Source organism: Limulus polyphemus, unplaced genomic scaffold (genome assembly GCF_000517525.1).
Source record: "Limulus polyphemus unplaced genomic scaffold, Limulus_polyphemus-2.1.2 Scaffold2800, whole genome shotgun sequence".
Lineage (NCBI taxonomy): Eukaryota > Metazoa > Arthropoda > Merostomata > Xiphosura > Limulidae > Limulus > Limulus polyphemus.
The window spans coordinates 8,501-29,739 of NW_013668410.1; the positions used below are offsets into that span (position 1 = coordinate 8,501).

General features: G+C 35.3%; 1 protein-coding gene across 1 annotated transcript in view; it reads right to left on the minus strand.

Moving 5' to 3' along the window:
• LOC106467926 (bone morphogenetic protein 1-like) overlaps positions 1 to 19,496 on the minus strand; it is a 23,718-nt gene extending 4,222 nt beyond the window's left edge. Inside the window, exons 1-5 of the mRNA XM_022396158.1 lie at positions 19,383 to 19,496; positions 14,596 to 14,961; positions 4,851 to 5,073; positions 1,381 to 1,523; positions 503 to 623 (exon numbers count right to left, since the gene is read on the minus strand). Coding sequence (XP_022251866.1) covers positions 503 to 623; positions 1,381 to 1,523; positions 4,851 to 5,073; positions 14,596 to 14,824 — 716 coding nt within the window. The 5' untranslated portion in view covers positions 14,825 to 14,961; positions 19,383 to 19,496. The remainder of the gene's footprint in view (positions 1 to 502; positions 624 to 1,380; positions 1,524 to 4,850; positions 5,074 to 14,595; positions 14,962 to 19,382) is intronic.
• Between the last annotated feature and the right edge of the window lie 1,743 nt (positions 19,497 to 21,239).

Consider the following 21,239-nt stretch of genomic DNA (forward strand, 5'->3'; position numbering starts at 1 on the left):
CACACGGTCTACAGTAAAATGTTTGTTCATACATAACTTACCCAAACGGTCTATAGTAAAATATCTGTTCACCCATAACTTAACCACACGGTCTATAGTAAAATGTTTGTTCACCCATAACTTACCCACACGGTCTATAGTAAAATGTTTGTTCACCCATAACTTACCCACACGGTCTATAGTAAAATGTTTGTTCACCCATAACTTAACCACACGGTCTATAATAAAATGTTTGTTCACCCATAACTTATCCACACGGTCTATAATAAAATGTTTGTTCACCCATAACTTACCCACACGGTGTATTATAAAATGTTTGTTCATCCATAACTTAGCCACACGTTGTATAGTAAATGTTTGTTCATCCATAACTTACCCACACGGTCTATAATAAAATGTTTGTTCATCCATACTTTACCCACATAGTCTACGTTAAAATGTTTGTTCATCCATACTTTACCCACATGGTCTACGTTAAAATATTTGTTCATCCATAACTTACCCACACGGTCTCTCCGTAAAGACAATGTAGTTTACATGTTCTGGTTCTTTTTCCACAAACTTGATACAAGTGTGGTTCTCCCAGTGTTGCATAGCCTGTTTAAATAAAGCTCTGTGGTCACCTGGAACAAAACCAAAACAGTTCTGATGGAATATACAGAATGTAGCACAACCAAAGCAGTTGTGATGGAATATACAGAATGTAACACAAGCAAAACGGTTTTGATGGAATATACCGAATGTACGACTATCTAACACAACCAGCGAACAATTCTCATGGAGTATACCGCATGTACGACTATCTAACACAACCAGCGAAACAGTTCTGATGGAATATACCAAATGTACGACTACCTAACACAACCAGCGAAACAGTTCTGATGGAATATACAGAATGTACAACTATCTAACACAACCAGCGAAACAATTCTCATGGAATATACCGCATGTATGAATATCTAACACAACGAGCGAAACGGTTCTGATGGAATATACCGAATGTACGACCATCTAACACAACCAGTGAAATAGTTCTGATGGAATATACCGAATGTACTACTACCTAACACAACCAGTGAAATAGTTCTGATGGAATATACCGAATGTACTACTACCTAACACAACCAGCGAAACGGTTCTGATGGAATATACCGCACGTATGAATATCTAACATTAATGGTTTCTCTTAAGTTTGATGAATCTTAAAACGAAAGGTCTTTTTTTTTGTTGAGTATAGAACTAACAGTTTAAAACAATCCTTCGTCAAGTATAAGCTACAGTTGCGTTAATTAATTATACACACATGACCTTAACTCAACAAGCCCAAATAAATCTCGCTACCTTCTTTACTTTTAATAAAATCAGAAACAAACTGTTTACCACTAAAGTTGGACTCTATTTCATAAGGAATAACAGCATAATCCCACAATCGCTTTATTCGGGCTGTGGCTGCTCTTTCAGATCGATGGCGGTTCCTTAGGCAGTGTCTAACTCGCGAAAACTTGCGGCTATTTCTTCGGCGTCTAGGGAAAAAAAAGTATTAAACATTTCCTTTACACTAAAGTATTAATACACTCTATTTACACTAAAAACCTTCTATCTTACCATGCAGAGGGCTCTGTAGCTATAGAGATAAGAAAATAGCTAATTCTGGTCAAAGCCAATCTTCAGCCAATAATTTAGTTAGTGTCATTAGATTCGATAAACATAGAGTAAGTTACATAGACTTCACAAGGCCAGATCGTATCAACAAACAGCTCGTCACAACGGTGTATAGACTTTACAAGGCCAGATCGTATCAACAAACAGCTCGCTACAACGGTATATATACTTTACAAGGCCAGATCGTATCAACAAACAGCTCGCCACAACGGTATATAGACTTTACAAGGCCAGATCGTATCAACAAACAGCTCGCCACAACGGTTATAGACTTTCACAAGGCCAGATCGTATCAACAAACAGCTCGCTACAACGGTGTATAAACTTTACAAGGCCAGATCGTATCAACAAACAGCTCGCCACAACGGTGTATAAACTTTACAAGGCCAGATCGTACCAACAAACAGATCGCCCCAACGGTGTATATGTTTCACAAGGCCAGATCGTATCAATAAACAGCTCGCCACAACGGTGTATAAACTTTACAAGGCCAGATCGTATCAACAAACAGCTCGCCACAACGGTGTATAAACTTTACCAGGCCAGATCGTACCAACAAACAGATCGCCTCAACGGTGTATATGTTTCACAAGGCCAGATCGTAGCAATAAACAGCTCGCCACAACAGTATATATGTTTCACAAGGCCATATCGTATCAACAGACAGCTCGCCACAACGGTGTATAGACTTTACAAGGCCATATCGTATCAACAAACAGCTCGCCACAACGGTGTATAGACTTCACAAGGCCAGATCCTATTAACAAACAGCTCGCCACAACGGTACCACTAATGCTACTCATGATAAGGAACAAATGTTTTGTGCTACCCTATTCTAGCGAAATTGGCTTTAACTTTAGTCTAATATGTGAAAACATCCCCCTTTCCACTGTACCAAACTGAAGATCAACACATTCCTAAAAGAGTAGACTGACCAGACGGAATCACATTCTCAAACAACGGATATTGAACATATAATGGATGTTCTTGAAACGCTTGAAGATGCCTTGAAAACAGATTTGTTGAAAGAGTTAGTGATAAAACTTCCTTAGACAACAAAAACAAAAGATCCGGAATTTTGAGGTGAAGAATCCTCCCAAAGGAAAGAAATCCATATTTAACCACCAAAGAAATGATACACTGGTTTTAGAGTTTGGAATACACGAAGGAGTAGGAGTAAAGAAGTAAGATTTTAAGTGGGAAGAGTAGACATGGTAAGGACCCTTCTCGAGGCTCAGAAAGCTTTGATGCTTTTTATTGATATGGATCTTCTTTGGTATGGTTGGTGTTTCTTGTAGTTCTGGTACTTGATGGTAACTCATGGATCTTCTTTGGTATGATTGGCATCTGTGTGTATCTAAGATTCTACTCAGTGGCAACTGTGAACTCGTATCACTACTGAATAAAGAAATAACTGTGTATCTAGGATTCTAGTCAGTGGCAACTGTTAACTTGTTTAATTAATGAATAAAGAAATAACTGTGTATCTAGGATTCTACTCGGTGGCAACTGTTAACTTGTGTCTTTGATGCGGTAGTCTTCATGCCCTTCGCTTAAATTTTCCTTATTCTATAATATTCACGCATTCAATTTAAGCTACACTTTCTTGCAGGCATAATGTGTTAGATGATAAATCCTGGCCCATTTGAAAAATTTTACATGGTAAGATAAACAAACTCACGTAGACGTAACTTTATTTAATAAAACAACACGTAAGCAATAAAGTAATAGTATTTATAGTAGTATATAGCGTACGAAACAGTTATGATCGTTCAGTGTACAACAAGGTTTCATAAGTTGAAGCAAAGAAACTCACAAAAAACGAAGAATAAAACCTGTACTAAAGAAAAAAAAGTAGTTAAAAGGTGTTTATAATAGTGTATGAAACGAACTGAAGCTAAATTATTACAAAGTAAAGTTAATATAAAGTTATAATGAAGGACCAAACTTAGCTGAATATGCAGAAACGTCTGAATGAGTGTTAACAGAGTGATAAGCATGTGGTTTTGAATGAACTGTGCGTGTGTTTTTTAGACCAAAATAAGTTGAGAAAACTCATAGAAATTGTATTTGTTAATTTGTTAATGTTTTTAAGGAAATTACACGTAGGTTAAATGTTATTTGTAAAATACTTTGAAAATTAAAGTTAATTTGAAATCGAAGCCAGTCGTCACGTAATGACAACAACATTGTGCCATTGTGTACCATACTCACTGCATTGGAAAGTTTGACTAAGCAAAATAATAAGCCGATTCTGAATTGAAAAGCCAATATAGAATCCTCGTTAAGGCCTTTCTAACGATATGGGATTTGTCGCGTTTGATCCAGAAATTTGCGAGAAAAGTTCCAGACAGACAAACGCATTATTTATACAGATATTATCCCCTTTGAAAGTGTATACTTTATTTGATGTAAGCTCCAGTGTTTCTTTATAGAGGTTTAGACGTACATTGACAATAAAAGCTGGTCTATATAGAAACAATAAAATGTTTTAAACAATAATATACAAAACATGGCGCTCTTGTTGATTTGTCCGAAATTCACGTTGACTCCATGTTTAGGAATATGTTCGTAATCTCCATTATAGTTGATATGGTTTTGTTATATAATTATCGAACACGGATGTTTGTTTTCCTATTAGCTTTCAGTTAGACTTCTTATCATACCGTACACTGTCACCGTATTACATTTTGAGTACTCGTTTTTTATTTTTCATTTACAACACTCGGTGTAAAGATACTTCAACAACCAGAGGGCGCTGTACGAGCTCTTCTCATACAGTTTATCTTTACATTATTTCAAAGCGTTTTAGCTAAAATCTCAAACTTACGTTTAAATGTCAGTTTTTCGTCCATATCAGTTGAAATACATCGTTTCTTAATGTAATCAGATCATATTTTTCTAAGATTTCCTTAAACTAGTTTTAATTTTTAAATGAGGGATTGATTTTATTGACAAGATATTTTCCTACTTTAAGAATAGGGTTGTTCTCAAAGTTAAAAACATACATGTTCGAAATAACAAACTCTAAGGCTAGTTTAATATATTCAGAAATAATTCAGTTGACTTTAAAATAGCTACCAAAATTTATCTAAAGTTTAAATAATATCAGCTTTCTAACAAACCGATTCTGAAAAAACATGCACACACGTATTAGTAAAATCATAAAAACAAAGTTCAAAGGTTACTTTCGGAAACGGCCGTTTCGTTCTCGACGGCTACTACTAACGCTGTGTCTTCTAACAGTTCGGCAGGACTCCCGAGGAAGTGCAGGGATCGGACGTTTCGCCGAGTCAGCAACACCAGCTATAGTATCATTAGTTCGGCTTTCTTCAAGTGTCTGCTGTAGTTTCTGTTGGTCGTATACGTCATTCTCTGGTCTTCCAAGTGCTATGTCTTCCACAAACTCGTCTGGTGGAAAGCATTAGATTTGATTAGTTTTTCAATAATCACTAAAACAGCTTCATAGCACCAGTAATTTATTCTTTAATTTATAAGAGTAGTGGAACGTGAGGAGAAAAAGCGTGTACAGCGCGTACTTCCGCCACGCAGATTTATAAGAGTAGTGGAACGTGAGGAGAAAAAACGTGTAGAGCGCGTACTTCCGCCACGCAGCGTTGATCATATTCGGCTCTTAAAAAATACGAAAATTTGTCCGTACGTCTGTCGTTATCAACGGATACGGACCATGTTTGACAGGACAATTAGGAATAATATTCTACATATGTCCATCAAGTTATAGAGCAAAAATAGTGTGAAAATCGATCCCCATGTTAACAGATAGGGATATTTGGATATTTGTGACCTTGCTGTGACCTTCATCTTCATCAAGTCATAGTTATTGTTTTATATTCAGAGTGGTCCAAAGGGTGATATGGATAGTCTCCGATATACAGGACCAAAACTCGTCGGTCGTATTGTGTATTATACTTGGACACTGTTAATATAAGGACCAAAACTCGTTGGTCCTATTGTGTATTGGATTCGGACATTGTTAATATAAGGACCAAAACTCGTTGGTCCTATTGTGTATTGGATTCGGACACTGTTAATATAAGGACCAAAACTCGTTGGTCGTATTGTGTATTTGATTCGGACACTGTTAATATAAGGACCAAAACTCGTTGGTCGTATTGTGTATTGGATTCGGACACTGTTAATAGACGGACCAAAACTCGTTGGTCGTATTGTGTATTATCCTTGGACACTGTTAATATAAGGACCAAAACTCGTCGGTCGTATCGTGTATTGGACTCGGACACTGTTAATATAAGGACCAAAACTCGTCGGTCGTATCGTGTATTGGACTCGGACACTGTTAATATAAGGATCAAAACTCGTTGGTCGTATTGTGCATTATACTTGGACACTGTTAAAATAAGGATCAAAACTCGTTGGTCGTATTGTGTATTTGATTCGGACACTGTTAATATAAGGACCAAAACTCGTTGGTCGTATTGTGTATTTGATTCGGACAATGTTAATATAAGGACCAAAACTCGTTGGTCGTATTGTGTATTGGATTCGGACACTGTTAAGATAAGGAATAAAACTCGTTGGTCGTATTGGGTATTAGACTCAGACACTGTTAATATAAGGACATTAATATTAAAAAGAAGAAAACATCTATACACTGCTCTGAAACAATTAAAGAAAACGAATTACTTGAAGTAGAATAAACTCAGACTCACCGCACTTACTTTATTAAGCGGTTTGCTAATAATTCTCTCAATGCTAAAACTTACAGCTTGGGGATTAAGCTAATGCTACATTGTAAGAGCAACTAATGAGACAACTCAGTATATCTAAATAACAATTTCGTGTTAACAATTGTATGAGGCCGTTTTAATATCTATACGGTATATCTAACAATTTAGTGTTAATAATTGTATGAGGCCGTTTTAATATCTATACGGTATATCTAACAATTTAGTGTTAACAATTGTATGAGTCCGTTTTAATATCTATACGGTATATCTAACTGATGTAATTATGTAACTCTCGCTTTCTGCAGCATAGAAAACTAATTATCGAGATAGTTTTCACACCATGTATGGTGCTCTCAAGGTATTCCCCATTCTTGTAGTTCCCCCACTTCCAGCGACACTGTATATCGTGCTCTCAAGGTATTCCCCATTCTTGTAGTTCCCTCACTTCCAGCGGCACTGTATATCGTGCTGTCAAGGTATTCCCCATTCTTGTAGTTCCCTCACTTCCAGCGGCACTGTATATCGTGCTGTCAAGGTACTCCCCATTCTTGTAATTCCCCCACTTCCAGCGACACTGTATATCGTGCTGTCAAGGTATTCCCCATTCTTGTAATTCCCCCACTTCCAGCGACACTGTATATCGTGCTGTCAAGGTATTTCGTTCTTGTAATTCCCTCACTTCCAGCGGCACTGTATATCGTGCTGTCAAGGTATTCCCCATTCTTGTAATTCCCCCACTTCCAGCGACACTGTATATCGTGCTGTCAAGGTATTCCCCATTCTTGTAATTCCCTCACTTCCAGCAACACTGTATATCGTGCTGTCAAGGTATTCCCCATTCTTGTAATTCCCCCACTTCCAGCGACACTGTATATCGTGCTGTCAAGGTATTTCTTTCTTGTAATTCCCACACTTCCAGCGGCACTGTATATCGTGCTGTCAAGGTATTCCGGTCTTGTAATTCCCTCACTTCCAGCGGCACTGTATATCGTGCTGTCAAGGTATTCTGTTCTTGTAATTCCCCCACTTCCAGCAGCACTGTATATCGTGCTGTCAAGGTATTCCCCCTTCTTGTAATTCCACCACTTCCAGCGACACTGTATATCGTGCTGTCAAGGTATCCCATTCTTGTAATTTCCAGCGACACTGTATATCGTGTTTGAAAGGTGTTTGGTTATGTACATTCTAATGACTGATATAAACGTAAAAACAACGAAGCACAAACTTTAGCCACTGGCGATATTCCTATTGTTCGGGACGGCTGATAACACTGGGGACTTGCACTTCCCATCACAACACAGTCCAGATTTTGTTGCATCGCACTCTTCCACACCTGGTTACGGTACAGTTCACGTCCAGACACGATCATAGCGAATTAGTGAATCGGTAAAAGTTTGACAACTGTAAGTCCTCAGCTTAAGTTGCTAATTACGCATTACCATTATCCAAAGATTTGGATTTATAACAATAATTTTCATTAACTTGTTTATGAATAAAAATCGGAATTATATACCCAATACTAAGAAATCAACTCACTGGAAAAATTCAAGTTTAGTTAAGTAATAACAACTATGAAATGTACCGTTATTTTTTCTATATTTAACTGAAATAAATAGAATTGTTTATTCGAGGTATCTAATAAGTTACCTAGAGTTTCTATATTTCTATAAATGTTTAAATTAATAATGGTTTTTTCCTGTTAGAGGGGATGCACCTCGTATAAGTTTTGTTTTTGTGTGTCTCGTTTTCATGTTCTAATCTGTAACATTGTATTAACTGGTACGCGAATAAAATGGAATTCCTTTGGTCTGATTATATTGTTGCGTATCTGATTGTTTGTTAATTTCCGGTGGAAATTCTTTTCTAGGAACTTCGGCGATATAAATCCTTTCTTGATTAAACCAGTTTATTATTTCTCGATACAAACTTTTAGTACACAGTAATTCCACTGTCAGTACGTTTCTCGTCACTTTAAACTTAACAACTTTTATGATACACGCTATAAACCACAGCGATTCCCAATCTCGATAACTTCGCCCAAAACTTACCGTGACTACTTTTCGCTTTACCATACATTCATTTTCCCAGGCTCTCTGCCAGGCTTATATACTAAAAAAGAGGGCGTCTCGAACAAACTCGGGCTTACCCGATTATTCATGATCATTCGAGAAATTCCTCACGTGTTACCAGCGTCACGTGACTGCCACTGTCGTAACAATATTTATCTCTCTTGCTTTTTTCTGTTTTCCCTCTTGGATTGCAAACAAAATTAATAAAAATCTTCCCGAAAACATCACAATATATATTAACAGGTGTGTAAGGAAGTTGATTAGTAATCAATACAATGTTTACTCGAAAGAAAAATAGAACACAAACGTAAGATAAATAAACAAAACATACGTAATCAGTTTAGTCCTAAGAGTAATTAACGTAGTTTAACTATTTAATTTGAATATCAAATAAATCATATATTTCATAACCAGATAAATTTGTAATAACTTCTAGTGATTTCGGACACATTGACGCATCAAAACAGTGTCGATCCTTTCGATATTCTGGACGACATAACTCCATGTATTCATTTTCTCTTTCCTTTCAGGGAGCTGACCGTTCGTTGTTCATCCACATTGCCAGCCATTCTGTAGTTCCGATTAGATTTCGTCTAGACACATGAAGTAAATTACGCTGCACGAGAATCCAGTCGTTTAAAGCTCTCTTTTGCTTTCACTGTAAAGGTTCTCAAAGCAATTATTTTACGTATCTAACGCTTTCATCCTGCATTTCGTACTCGATATCTTTACGGTAACTGCAACGTCTGTTCTCCCTCACAGGTTACGGAAAGATGGCAGTGAGAAAGTTTAAGTTAATTCAAAATAAACCCAAGATAAAGTACTGGAACTCATACTGGAGAAATAAAGAAGGTAGTGAAAGTTTAAAAACAAACAAAACCTTTCATAAGACAAGGGGGGGGGGAATTAAAGTTTGGTTGAGATATTCGCGCAAAGCTACACCAAAACTATCCGAATAAGCCTTTTCCGATTCATAGCTGATAGATTAAAGGAAAGGCAGTATCACCCAACGTCATCTCTTGGACTAATTTGACAGTCACTAAAGTACCCATAATTCCAATGTGCAGAGCTCAATTTGGCGGCAACAGGATGCGAACCATGGACCTTTGGACTTGCAGCCTGTCACGCTAACACTATGCCATCTTAAGCGCCCCAAAACTAAGGACAGTAGTATAAAGATTATAGAAAAAAAGTTTCGTTGATCGTATTGGAAACTATATTCTATTTACCATCGTTTCGTTAATCGTATGGGAAACTATTTATTTACCAACGTTTCGGTAACTCTACAGTTTACTATAATAGGACACTAACAAAGGGTAGTAAACATCAGTAAATAGGAATTAGTTAACTATTCGATTGATGTCACAGTTACAAATTAAGACAAGATAACAACAACGGCAGTGAAGCATCTTGTTCCAAACACGAGATTTTTATCAACGTGATAATAACCCCACTTTGTATTCGTGGTGTAGTGTTCAGCTGAATGGAAGATATACAATAAACTTGCCAGTAACTCAGTCTTAACAGTACTAGAGAATCATTCTTACAAGAACTGAAAGAAAATTACATCAGCAAAAGTTAACAAGTATTTCCTGTTCTACCAGAGCTCGCAAAGTCTGTGCAAATTGAATAAACATATTGGATTTTGGATGAACACTTATAGGAAGTATAGAGGACAATTATAGAAGCAAATTTCCCATAAGGCATCACTCCTTTCCTCCACTCCTCCTTTCTCGTCATAGCGTCAAAATTATAGCGTAGTTATAATGTGAATATTGGTTGCAGTGTAAAAAATATAACTTTGCCCAATGGCATGTGTTAAACTTACACAAGCAATTTTCTAGCTCAAATAAATGAACGATAACTTATAACACTCGAGAAAATACAGACATTCGAAGAGTTACAGAATTGAAACACATTGAGTCATTTTAATTTGGAGTTCGTAGTTAAGTTACAGTACTGGAACAGACAACTTCCTTTACATGACAAATCTTCTAAATACGGAGAGTTAAAGCACGTTGGATCTTCATAATTCATCGCTTAACTTTTAAACGTTTGGTACATTCAACTCAGCCTTATAAAATTAATTAATCTACATGAAAATTAGAGGAAACATTGCCTAGTCATCAACTGCTTATGTTCAAAGTGAATGTTGGTTTGTGTGTTTTGAGGTGGACCTATTGAAACATGACAGCATACTGACAATTCGATGTATGAACAAACCCTAGCTAATGAAGTCAATGTCTAGACTTCAAGCGTAAGCACTTCCTATGTCTAGACTTTAACATCTCGTTGATGTTTAGATCAAACTGAAACAGCAAAATTAAAACCCTAGGTATGTCACATTAATAAATAGTTTTTTATCCAAACAATGAAAGAAACTTTAGAAGTAAAAAATAAATAAATATGAGGTTTATGGGAAAATATGACCAAATAATTTGTTCCTACATCGAGATTTTGCATGAATTAATAATAAGGCATTTATTAAAGATTCAAATGTTGAGCATACCATAAGCTCACACACACCCTCGAATTTTGATACAAGTTTTTTAAGTACACGTTCTCGTTCTTATTTTATATCGCAGGTTTGTTACAAAAATTAACGATATAACTTGTGGTGAAACCTATTTTGTTCAACACCAGATGTGACGTTTATTATACAAAGATTGCTCACTAAACAAATTGACAGAACTATTTGATAAAACACCTTGTGGCGAAACATTTATTCCCAGCATGCAACAGTTACATGGAACTATTATCATTTTTCTGCCCGGCTAAATTAATGCAAACAGTAAGTAAATATGTTTGGTTTATTTAACTACCTTATTTAATTATTATAGGAACACTATCTGTAAACTTATTCAGGTTGGCCTATAACTAAACGACGTTGATTTGACAAGCGCCGTCTATCGTTAATTTCAAGAACTCTCCCATACATAGAACGGCACGAATGAACGGTTTCAAGTGCGTATCACGAGAATAATATCTACATAATTAAAATAGTAACGAGTACATGGGAAGCTGATTAAACTATTTAAACTATGAAAAAATGAAATTCAGAGTAGGGAAGTACGGACAACGTCACATATGCGTAAGGTAGTGTAGATAGTAATATGCATTGCAGAGGAAAAAATATTTGGAAAAATAGACTCGTAATCCATCATAGCTCCATCTCAGATAGCAGTGTTTGTTTAAGGTTTTGTATGCGAATTTCATTTGTTTATAGACACTTAGAGTACAGGTAACGTCACCTGTTGAGTTATAATACTTATCTCCGATACCCAGGTTTTGAAAGCATAGCTAAGTCTGATGTTTCTTATTAGATAAGTCGATCCGTTTGTCATTTTATCACGCTATTCGGCTCGAAGTGTCTTTTGTACTAGAGGTTAACCTCACAGTCATTGAGACGCCCCACACGGCCGTCAGATTCGTTTAGTACTCGATGTACCAGGTAGGTCTTAACTATTTTAATTATATTAAATACACAGTACTGAATCAGCATTTTATAAAATTTGTGCATTCAAATACAACCAAGACATGTTTCGTACGAGAAGCAGGAATCCCCCTTTTATATTATATAAATCAATTGAAGCTTTGTACTGTTAGTTAGGTTTGTGTTTTAGTGAAATGCTCCCGTAGAAGCTGTAAAGCGAAGCATTGAACGTCATATTAAAGGGAGTGGGAATTAGTGTTACAAAGTTGTTTATTACTGGTATCAAAATGTCTTTTATGCTCCAATACTCATTAGAGAAATTAGACGTTTCGTCTTGTGCAAATCTCACATAAATGTGGTAATATTTGTGGAGTATTTAGTCCTTTTAACTCCTTTAATTAGGCCTACAAGTCAAAATTATTTTCAATATTATCTTTGTTGAAAAGAAACGGTGATAAACATGGTACTAAATTTCAACCCACCTTATAAAAAATAAAACCTTGGTTCGAATGAAATATCTACTATGTAAATGTAGCGTGACATCTACTATGTAAATGTAGCGTGACATCTACCTTGTAAATGTAGCGTGATATCTACCTTGTAAATGTAGCGTGATATCTACCTTGTAAATGTAATTTCTCTGTTTCGAAGTTAGATAATCGTAAATGCTACAATTGTAGTGGTAGGAAAGACTTGAACTAGTACTATTTTAATCAGTTAATACCGTCGGACGAAATACTTTTTATCAGTCGTCTAATCTGTTCCGTGGCTGTGGAGTCGACTTCGAAGATTTCTTGTCAACAGCAACATTGATCCTGTCCACGTGATAAACTCCCATATAAAACTCTGTACACATTTTATCTAGACTTCAGAGAAATCGGTCATTAAACACAGAAATTTCAGCGACGTGTTTTTAAACATTCGGGTCAAGAAAGGACAAATAAAAATGTTCAAAAACCTTGTTATAACAGACTAAATCTTTGCCTTACTTTTATATATTTCGTGTCAGACCATAGACACCATTCAAAGAACAGTCTAGACTACACAAGCCGACAGTTATAGAACGTCAACACACAATTTTCCAATCAGTAATAATAGAAGAATCTAGACGATAAGGCGCAAAGAAAGATTGCACACTCAGTTCTCCCTCTGGCTCACGGGAGGACAAAGTAGTTGAGCATAGTGAAAGACACGTGAACTGCTATTAAATAAGAAATATGATTCGTCTTGTGTATTTAAATATTAAAAATCATAAAATATAAAAGTGCGTTTTAAAAAGCAAGAAAATTTCATTTAATCATGGAAACTTTAAAACACGTCGTTTCTCCCGAACAAGTATCCCATCTAACACTTACCTACCGTAAAATAAAATTAAGTTGATGTTATTAAATATTAATTAACTTATTGAAAAGACCACAATTTAGATGTACAATTCATGAAACACAAATTCACAAGTTTTTCGCCTTATTCTTGGGACTATATTGGAAGGCTACGTAAGTTCATTCACTAAGATTCAGCGTCGAATTTTGATAGCAATAACATCAGTTAACTATTCTCTGCAATAACCAAGATATTACGGAGAGAAGGATTCCATGTATAGTTGTTAGATTCAGTGTCTACTTTTAGTAGTACCTACTACCGTTAAACACCGAGTGATAATGGAGAGACGGATTCCATCTATAGTTGTTAGATTCAGTGTCTACTTTTAGTAGTACCTACTACTGCTAAACACCGAGTAATAATGGAGAGACGGATTCCATCTATAGTTGTTAGATTCAGTGTCTACTTTTAGTAGTACTTACTACTGTTAAACACCGAGTAATAATGGAGAGACGGATTCCATCTATAGTTGTTAGATTCAGTGTCTACTTTTAGTAGTACCTACTACTGTTAAACACCGAGTAATAATGGAGAGAAGGATTCCATGTATAGTTGTTAGATTCAGTGTCTACTTTTAGTAGTACCTACTACTGTTAAAGAGGTTGAATAGTAACGAATATTAAGCTGAGAACCCCCAACTACAACTGCGGCGGTTTGTTCAGTTTTTTATTTTATTTGAAAACGAATTATCTGGAAACATCAGATAAAACACGGGAGTTGACACATGTTATTTGTGTTTATCTAATATAATAAAGAAATAACAAAACACGAAAACCAAACTATCCGACTCAATTTGCTACAAAACCAGACTATTTTAGAAACTTGTGTTAAAGAGAATACGTGCATGAAAATAAACAGTTAAAGTAAATTTGATCATCGCGAAGTACCGACGTAGCATGTTGTGTTTTTACGTTTCATAATTTCACATTCTAGAAAAGCAATAACGGACTGTTAAAGGAAATACACGTGGTATGTGCGGCAGTTATTGTTTAACATTCATTATAGGAAATTTTTTGGACGTACTGATTAATACTAGTAATTCACTCATTATTATAAAGCCCAAACATCGGACTGTAACAAGTATTGTCTCGCGGCTCTAGATCTTAATACATTGTGTTCGGTAGGAAACAGCAGAAGTGACCCGTTTCAAAACAAAGGTATTAATGGAGGTGAAAGTTAAGCCTATATAACATTAGGTTCAATATGTGATAAATCAGTGACTAACATCGTTGAATATTTTAATGCACTAACAACCTAGATCAAGAAGCAAATTGTTTAATATAACAGCTTTTAAACAGATCCACAAGTGTTTAATTTTTAACTGAATTGTATCATAGCTTACCTGATTTACAGGGATCAAGGTAGATGTCGTTAGATACTTTGTGTGGAAATGTTTGGTTCAGCAGTTCCTCAATAGTGTAAGTACGCGCCTGTGTACTTGATGTTACTAGTACAATCCATACTGCCAACAATACAAACAAGATGGGCCTCCGATTGCGTTTAACACTTATTTTTGTTGCCCCGAAAAACTGTTCACTTGAACGCAAGGAAATCTCATCTTCTACGTCCATTCCGTCGGTCTCCCACCAAATTAAGACAAGACTGGCCGGATAACAATTAACGGACCAATCAACTGACTCACCAGGAAATATGAATTAGTTTCAATGTTGTGATTTATTCCAGAACTGTAACAACGTTCATTCAGCAGCTGAAAGACAGAAAAATATTAATTAGTAGTACAACAGAGTATTGAAGTTTTGTGTGTTATAATCACGCAAATTAGACTGTTAGGATCGTTATAATTATTTATTAACTTTTAATCTTGGAACGTATTATAGCCACTTAAATCAACCTTATTTAGTGCAAGTTTTTAGGATAATTCACGATATTTATTCTTATAACCTTGCAGTTTATTCTCTTTGTGTTGTTGATATTTGAACTACGTGAGAGAAACCTAATTCATAGCTTTTAAATGAACGTAAAAGGAAAGATTATGAAATCAATGCATAATATACATCATTGTCATTAGTTTGAACACTGATAATCCAGTATTTTATATAAAATTCACCATTTAATTGCTTCACCTGAAATGCCAGACCTTATCCACAGCCGACAACGTTAAGAGTATTGTTTATAAAATGCAACCAGCAGTTCACATACGATAACTTTAAAATGTTACTATTTATTTCATAATCACAGCGAATTTGACAAATATGGCGATTGTGAAAGATTGGCGAGCGATTAATAATACTTGGTTCTATTAGTCCCCTCCCTCTTAAAACAAAACAATCAACTCAGATTCCAACTTTTATAAAGAAAAGACCAAGCAATTGAGTTATCAACTTTGGTGCTGAAACAACATGACACGTTGAGCAGTAGAGCCGTCTAGAAAGACTTGCAATAAGGTCGAACCACAGCCATGTTACCATGGTGTAAGCAACGGGTGAGAACAGACGACCACAAATATCTCATCTTTGCTGTTTTTGAATTATAAGTTTTGTAAAGTGTGGGATATCAGCTTGTTCTAGGCAACAGTATGCTACACTATAAATAAGAACCTTTGTCTGGAAAAACGTGAAAAGTTACTTCTGTGACAACCATCACATACATTCGTCAAGTAGCTGGAGATTGAAACTGGTACTCATGTTTTCACACATTAACACATGTCGGTCAAGTCACCGAACACAACGCTAATGGACTTAAGGACAATCAGACTTTTGGAAAGGGCACTAGAAAACTTGTACACTACATGGATCATGGAAAGTTGCAGGGAGGAGAAGCTTTGCTCAGAACATAACTGCTTTACGACGGAGCCTTTTGCAATGGAAATTAATTTGTCATTGTCAAGATAAACGGACTGTAATGACGTAGTACTAAATCGTTTTAATATAACGTGTTCAACCTTAGTATAGAATACTTCCAATAGAAATAATAATAATAAAAAAAAACATTAACAGCATGTAGCGATGGAGTGAAAGATAAGAATATAAAAATAATGAACATTAACAACATATGATAGGAGTGAGTAAGAAATATAACAAGATAAGAAATGCACAGGGATAAGTTAATTAAACCCGAAAACTAAGGGTGTTAGAGATAACGATGTTAATATACCGAAGGAGCTATTAAGGAGAAGGTAGCTCCGTTATTTCGAGGGAAGACGGCTCAGTTATTGCATAGAGTACTGGAGCAATTTATATCAGACTGAAACAAGACAAGAGGAACTCACGATGTAACACCAAGTTATATAAAGGTCTAGACAGATTCGGTCACTTGCAAGATCAGCTAGACAGTTTGACAATAGAATACGTAAACTCAAAAATTTTATTTCCAGCCACAAAACTTGAACTGTCACGTTCCATATATCAGTCGCTAGAGTTCTGGTAATAAAGACAGCATCGATTTATATACGTTTGAGTTCAATGAAGTGTTCATACAGCTATACATTGATCAAGCTAAGATAACATTAGCTTTTTTATCTACTTATATAAACAAAACTGTTAAACAATGCTCGATATGAGACACTGTCTAAAATATTCCGAAAAAAAGGTAAAACTTGTTACTTGAATAATTTGGTGAAAATAATAGACAATCATAGAATGCTTTTTTGTTTAATATAGGTTTGTTTTAGAACAAGTCCTAATGTATTTTCAAGAATCCATCAGAAGCTCACTAGTAGGTAACTACAGATTTAAATCATTCTAAATTGTAATGATTTAAGGTTATATACACTCTATAGATAGCCATAAAAATATATTTCTAAACAATTTAAATAAGTGCTGGGGCGGAATCAAGAAATTGTTCGCTAGTTTAAAACTTTAAATCCACGAAAATTATGTAAACTACAAATTAAATCCGTTTAAATTAGCGAACTTGCGAAACATATAAAAGGTCATTTGAATTCATTAACGACGTTTTACTAGAGAAAACGATTTTCGTTTCTTAACAAGACACCACAAGTCGCGCTACAGTTACTGTTGTACTGTACAAGGATTTAGCATGAACCAACACCCTTAAAGTTCTCAACAAGACACCACAAGCCACACTACAGTTAATGTTGTACTGTACAAGGAATTAGCATGAACCAACACCCTTAAAGTTCTCAACAAGACACCACAAGTCGCGCTACAGTTACTGTTGTACTGTACAAGGATTTAGCATGAACCAACACCCACTAAAGTTCTCAACAAGACACCACAAGCCACGCTACAGTTACTTTTGTACTGTGCAAGGAATTAGCATGAACCAACACCCACTAAACTTGGTAACAAGACACCACAAGCCACGCTACAGTTACTTTTGTACTGTGCAAGGAATTAAGATGAAGAAACACCCACTAAAGTTGGTAACAAGACACCACAAGTCACGTTACAGTTACTGTTGTACTGTGCAAGGAATTAGCATGAACCAACACCCACTAAACTTGGTAACAAGACACCACAAGTCACGCTACAGTTACTTTTGTACTGTACAAGGAATTAAGATGAAGAAACACCAACACCCCTTCCCCTCTACAGGTTTTATCAAGACACCATAAGTCACGCTAAAGATAGTGGTACTGATCAAGGAATTAATATGAACCAAACACCTTCCCCCCTCTACAGGTCTTATCAAGACACCACAAGTCATGTTACAGATAGCGATCTCTGAATGATTTTACAGTTGAAATCTAAAGTACAAAGGAACAAAAAAATAACCAGGTAAAATAATCATGATAAGAATATCTAGATAAGTAGTATAATATATACCGTTAATAGAGTAAAAAGGTTTTATTATCGAATAAACAGAGTATTTGTTTTGTCACAACGTTTCATCAGGTTAAACTGGCATCGTCTAGTACACCGAATGCAGATTATAGCTGATGAATGTAGAGGTTCACCTGGTTGTAACCATATAAATAATGGTTCTATGATAAACACGTTTTCAGTTACACTGACAGAGTTCGTACTTTATTTATAGCGTCAAATGAACCAATCACGTTATCGTAACTTGAATATTAATAAGTAACGTCTTTCAGTAGACCTTCCAAAAATGTAGTAGTTTATTAACAAGTAACGTCTTTCAGTAGACCTTCCAAAATGTAGTAGTTTATTAACAAGTAACGTCTTTCAGTAGACCTTCCAAAAATGTAGTAGTTTATCATTCAGGTAAGTTTGTTTATCTATTGTTAATTTCTTGGTTTTACTAGTCATTATATCGAATTTAACTCAATATATACAAGTGTTTCGTTCGTTATACTTTTATAATAAAATATTGATTTGCGTTGTTAGTTTAGAATCTGTATTTAGGATCATCTTTAACCTTAGCTGTCTGAAACTCACGATATATTTTCGGCTGTTATCCCAATAATATCCTTAATAGCAAGGTTATCCAACTGATGACGTAATGAATTCTAATGTTTATAAGTAGAAAACTACATTTCATTAATAATACTGATGGCTTGGTTAGTTTTCAGTTTCGCTGTAAGTACATAACTTACTCTGATCGGAAGTTATTACTATTAGTCACTTTAATAAAGTTAAATCAAGAACAAAAAATAAAAGAAGTCCTTCTCTTCGGTAAATACGTTAAATATGATTCAATAAAATAATTTTCGTTTTTAATTCCAATCCATAACAACTACTTTCAGTTTTACAAGTTCTTATTTTAATAGTTACAGTATTTTTAATTAATTATTCATTCAAGTAGGACCATTTCTCACTCGACATGAAGTTTATTTTACATTTATTTAGTTGAATTAAAATACCATCGTGTTCAGACCAAAACCTACTAAAATTACAAAATGTGTCGCCAGCAAAATGTTCCGTACAATATGCATGAGCTGCGGTTATTTCGCCAATCAGCGATCTTTCATAAACAAAAATTATTCGTTATTGCATTAATTATTTTGTAAACACGTGACAGGTGAGAGTTCGAGGCTTGAAAACCTAGAACTCTTCGCACCAATTATAAAGTAGTTTTATTTTATGGAGTAACGATAGACTGTCTTCAGAATTCCTTCTGTACTAAATTTTAGAACTGTTCTTAAAACGAAGTTAAAAACAATCTGATACAATAATAGAATAACACTAACATAACACGTGGTACATCACATCTTTAGAAAACTCACTCGCAAAGTGGATAATTTACCTCAGAACTTCCCTACAATCCAGCGGTACTGATCGCAGATATACCAAATCAACCCTTGCAAGGATTTCCTCAGCACTGTTTGGAAGTATGAACCGCAATATCGAACTGATCAAATAGAACTTGTGACAATCAACACGCCGCCAGCGACGTTTCTAGCGCAGCGATTGTGGCGCCAATATATTAGCAGCTTATGCGCAGGCCTACAAATGTGATTAGCGCGAAATTTGTATACACCCAGTGAATGAAGGTGAGTCATGAGATAAGAAACGTGTCAACCGGTATTTACATAATCTAAAACTTAACAATATAATGTTTACAGTTAAAATAGGCAACTTACACTACTGATCTGCAATTAACTTTGTGTGTAAGTGCATTCTTATAAGAACATCTATACCAATTGGCGCGTGTGAAGGAACTGTTTGTAAGTGTAAGACTCCATGCACAAACAAACTTTGTAGATTGACACACTTGGAAATCACTACATGGACATGGCCACTGAGAAGGGTCCGAGTGTGTGGACTGAAGAATTTCAAATGGAACATAATCAAAATAAGACCTCTGATCAAGAACAACGTACCTAACCAAATCCACAGCAAGGATCATAATTTGAGGCTACTGACCTCATTTCATATGTGGCTCACCTATTCTATGAAAATATATAAAAGACAAATTATTTTTTGCATAACTATCCATGAATTAGAAAAAAAAATTCGTTGTTTTTTACCTGATTCAAATTTAACTTATGTCCTTGAAAAATATGTACTTTCGTTACAAAGAAACGTAAAATCTTTTTTAAGCTTAAGGAAAGGCTTACCTTCTAATTATTTGTTTCTCTGCGGTTGTTTACTTACATTCCAACTTCTTTTTCCGTGTGCGGAGAGTGATCAAAAAAGAATCAACAGATCAATCTTTATTAGGGGTTTCAGTTGACAGATTAAATTTTATTAGAGGTTTCATTGACAGATTAAATTTTATTAGGGGTTTCATTTGATAGAATAATCTATATTAGGGGTTTCATTTGACAGATTAATCTTTATTAGGGGTTTCATTAGACAGATCCAGCTTTATTAGGGGTTTCATTTGACAGATTAATCTTTATTAGTGGTTCTTTTGGCAGATCAATTTTTATTAGGGGTTTCATTTGGCAGATCAATCTTTATTAGGGGTTTCATTTGACAGATTGATCTTTATTAGGGGTTTCATTAGACAGATCAATCTTTATTGGTGGTTTCATTTGGCAGATCAATCTTTATTAGGGGTTTTATTTGACAGATAAATCTTTATTAGAGGTTTTATTTAACAGATCAATCTTTATTACGGGTTTTATTTGACAGATCAATCTTTATTGGGGGTTTTCTTTGACAGATCAATCTTTATTAGGGGTTTTATTTAACAGATCAATCTTTATTACGGGTTTTATTTGACAGATCAATCTTTATTGGGGGTTTTATTTGACAGATCAATCTTTATTAGGGGTTTTGTTTGACAGATCAATCTTTATTAGGGGTTTTATTTGACAGATCAATCTTTATTAGGGGTTTTATTTGACAGATAAATCTTTATTAGAGGTCTCATTCGTAGTTATACTCTAGTTTTTTAGGTTTCAGTGTCATTCAAAAGTGAAGGCCACAAGTGCAGGACTTATCAAGGTGTCTACCACACTATGATTGGAAACTTCACACATAACACTATATGGGTGTCTCACAGTATAACAAGAAATTTCCTGACTGTTTTGAGCATTCATGTTTCATTCGCTTATGTAACAGGATAAATTCATTCATTTCAAGATGGAGTGTTCACAGGAAAAATTCATTCATTCATCTCAAGATGAAGTGTTCACAGGAAAAATTCATTTAT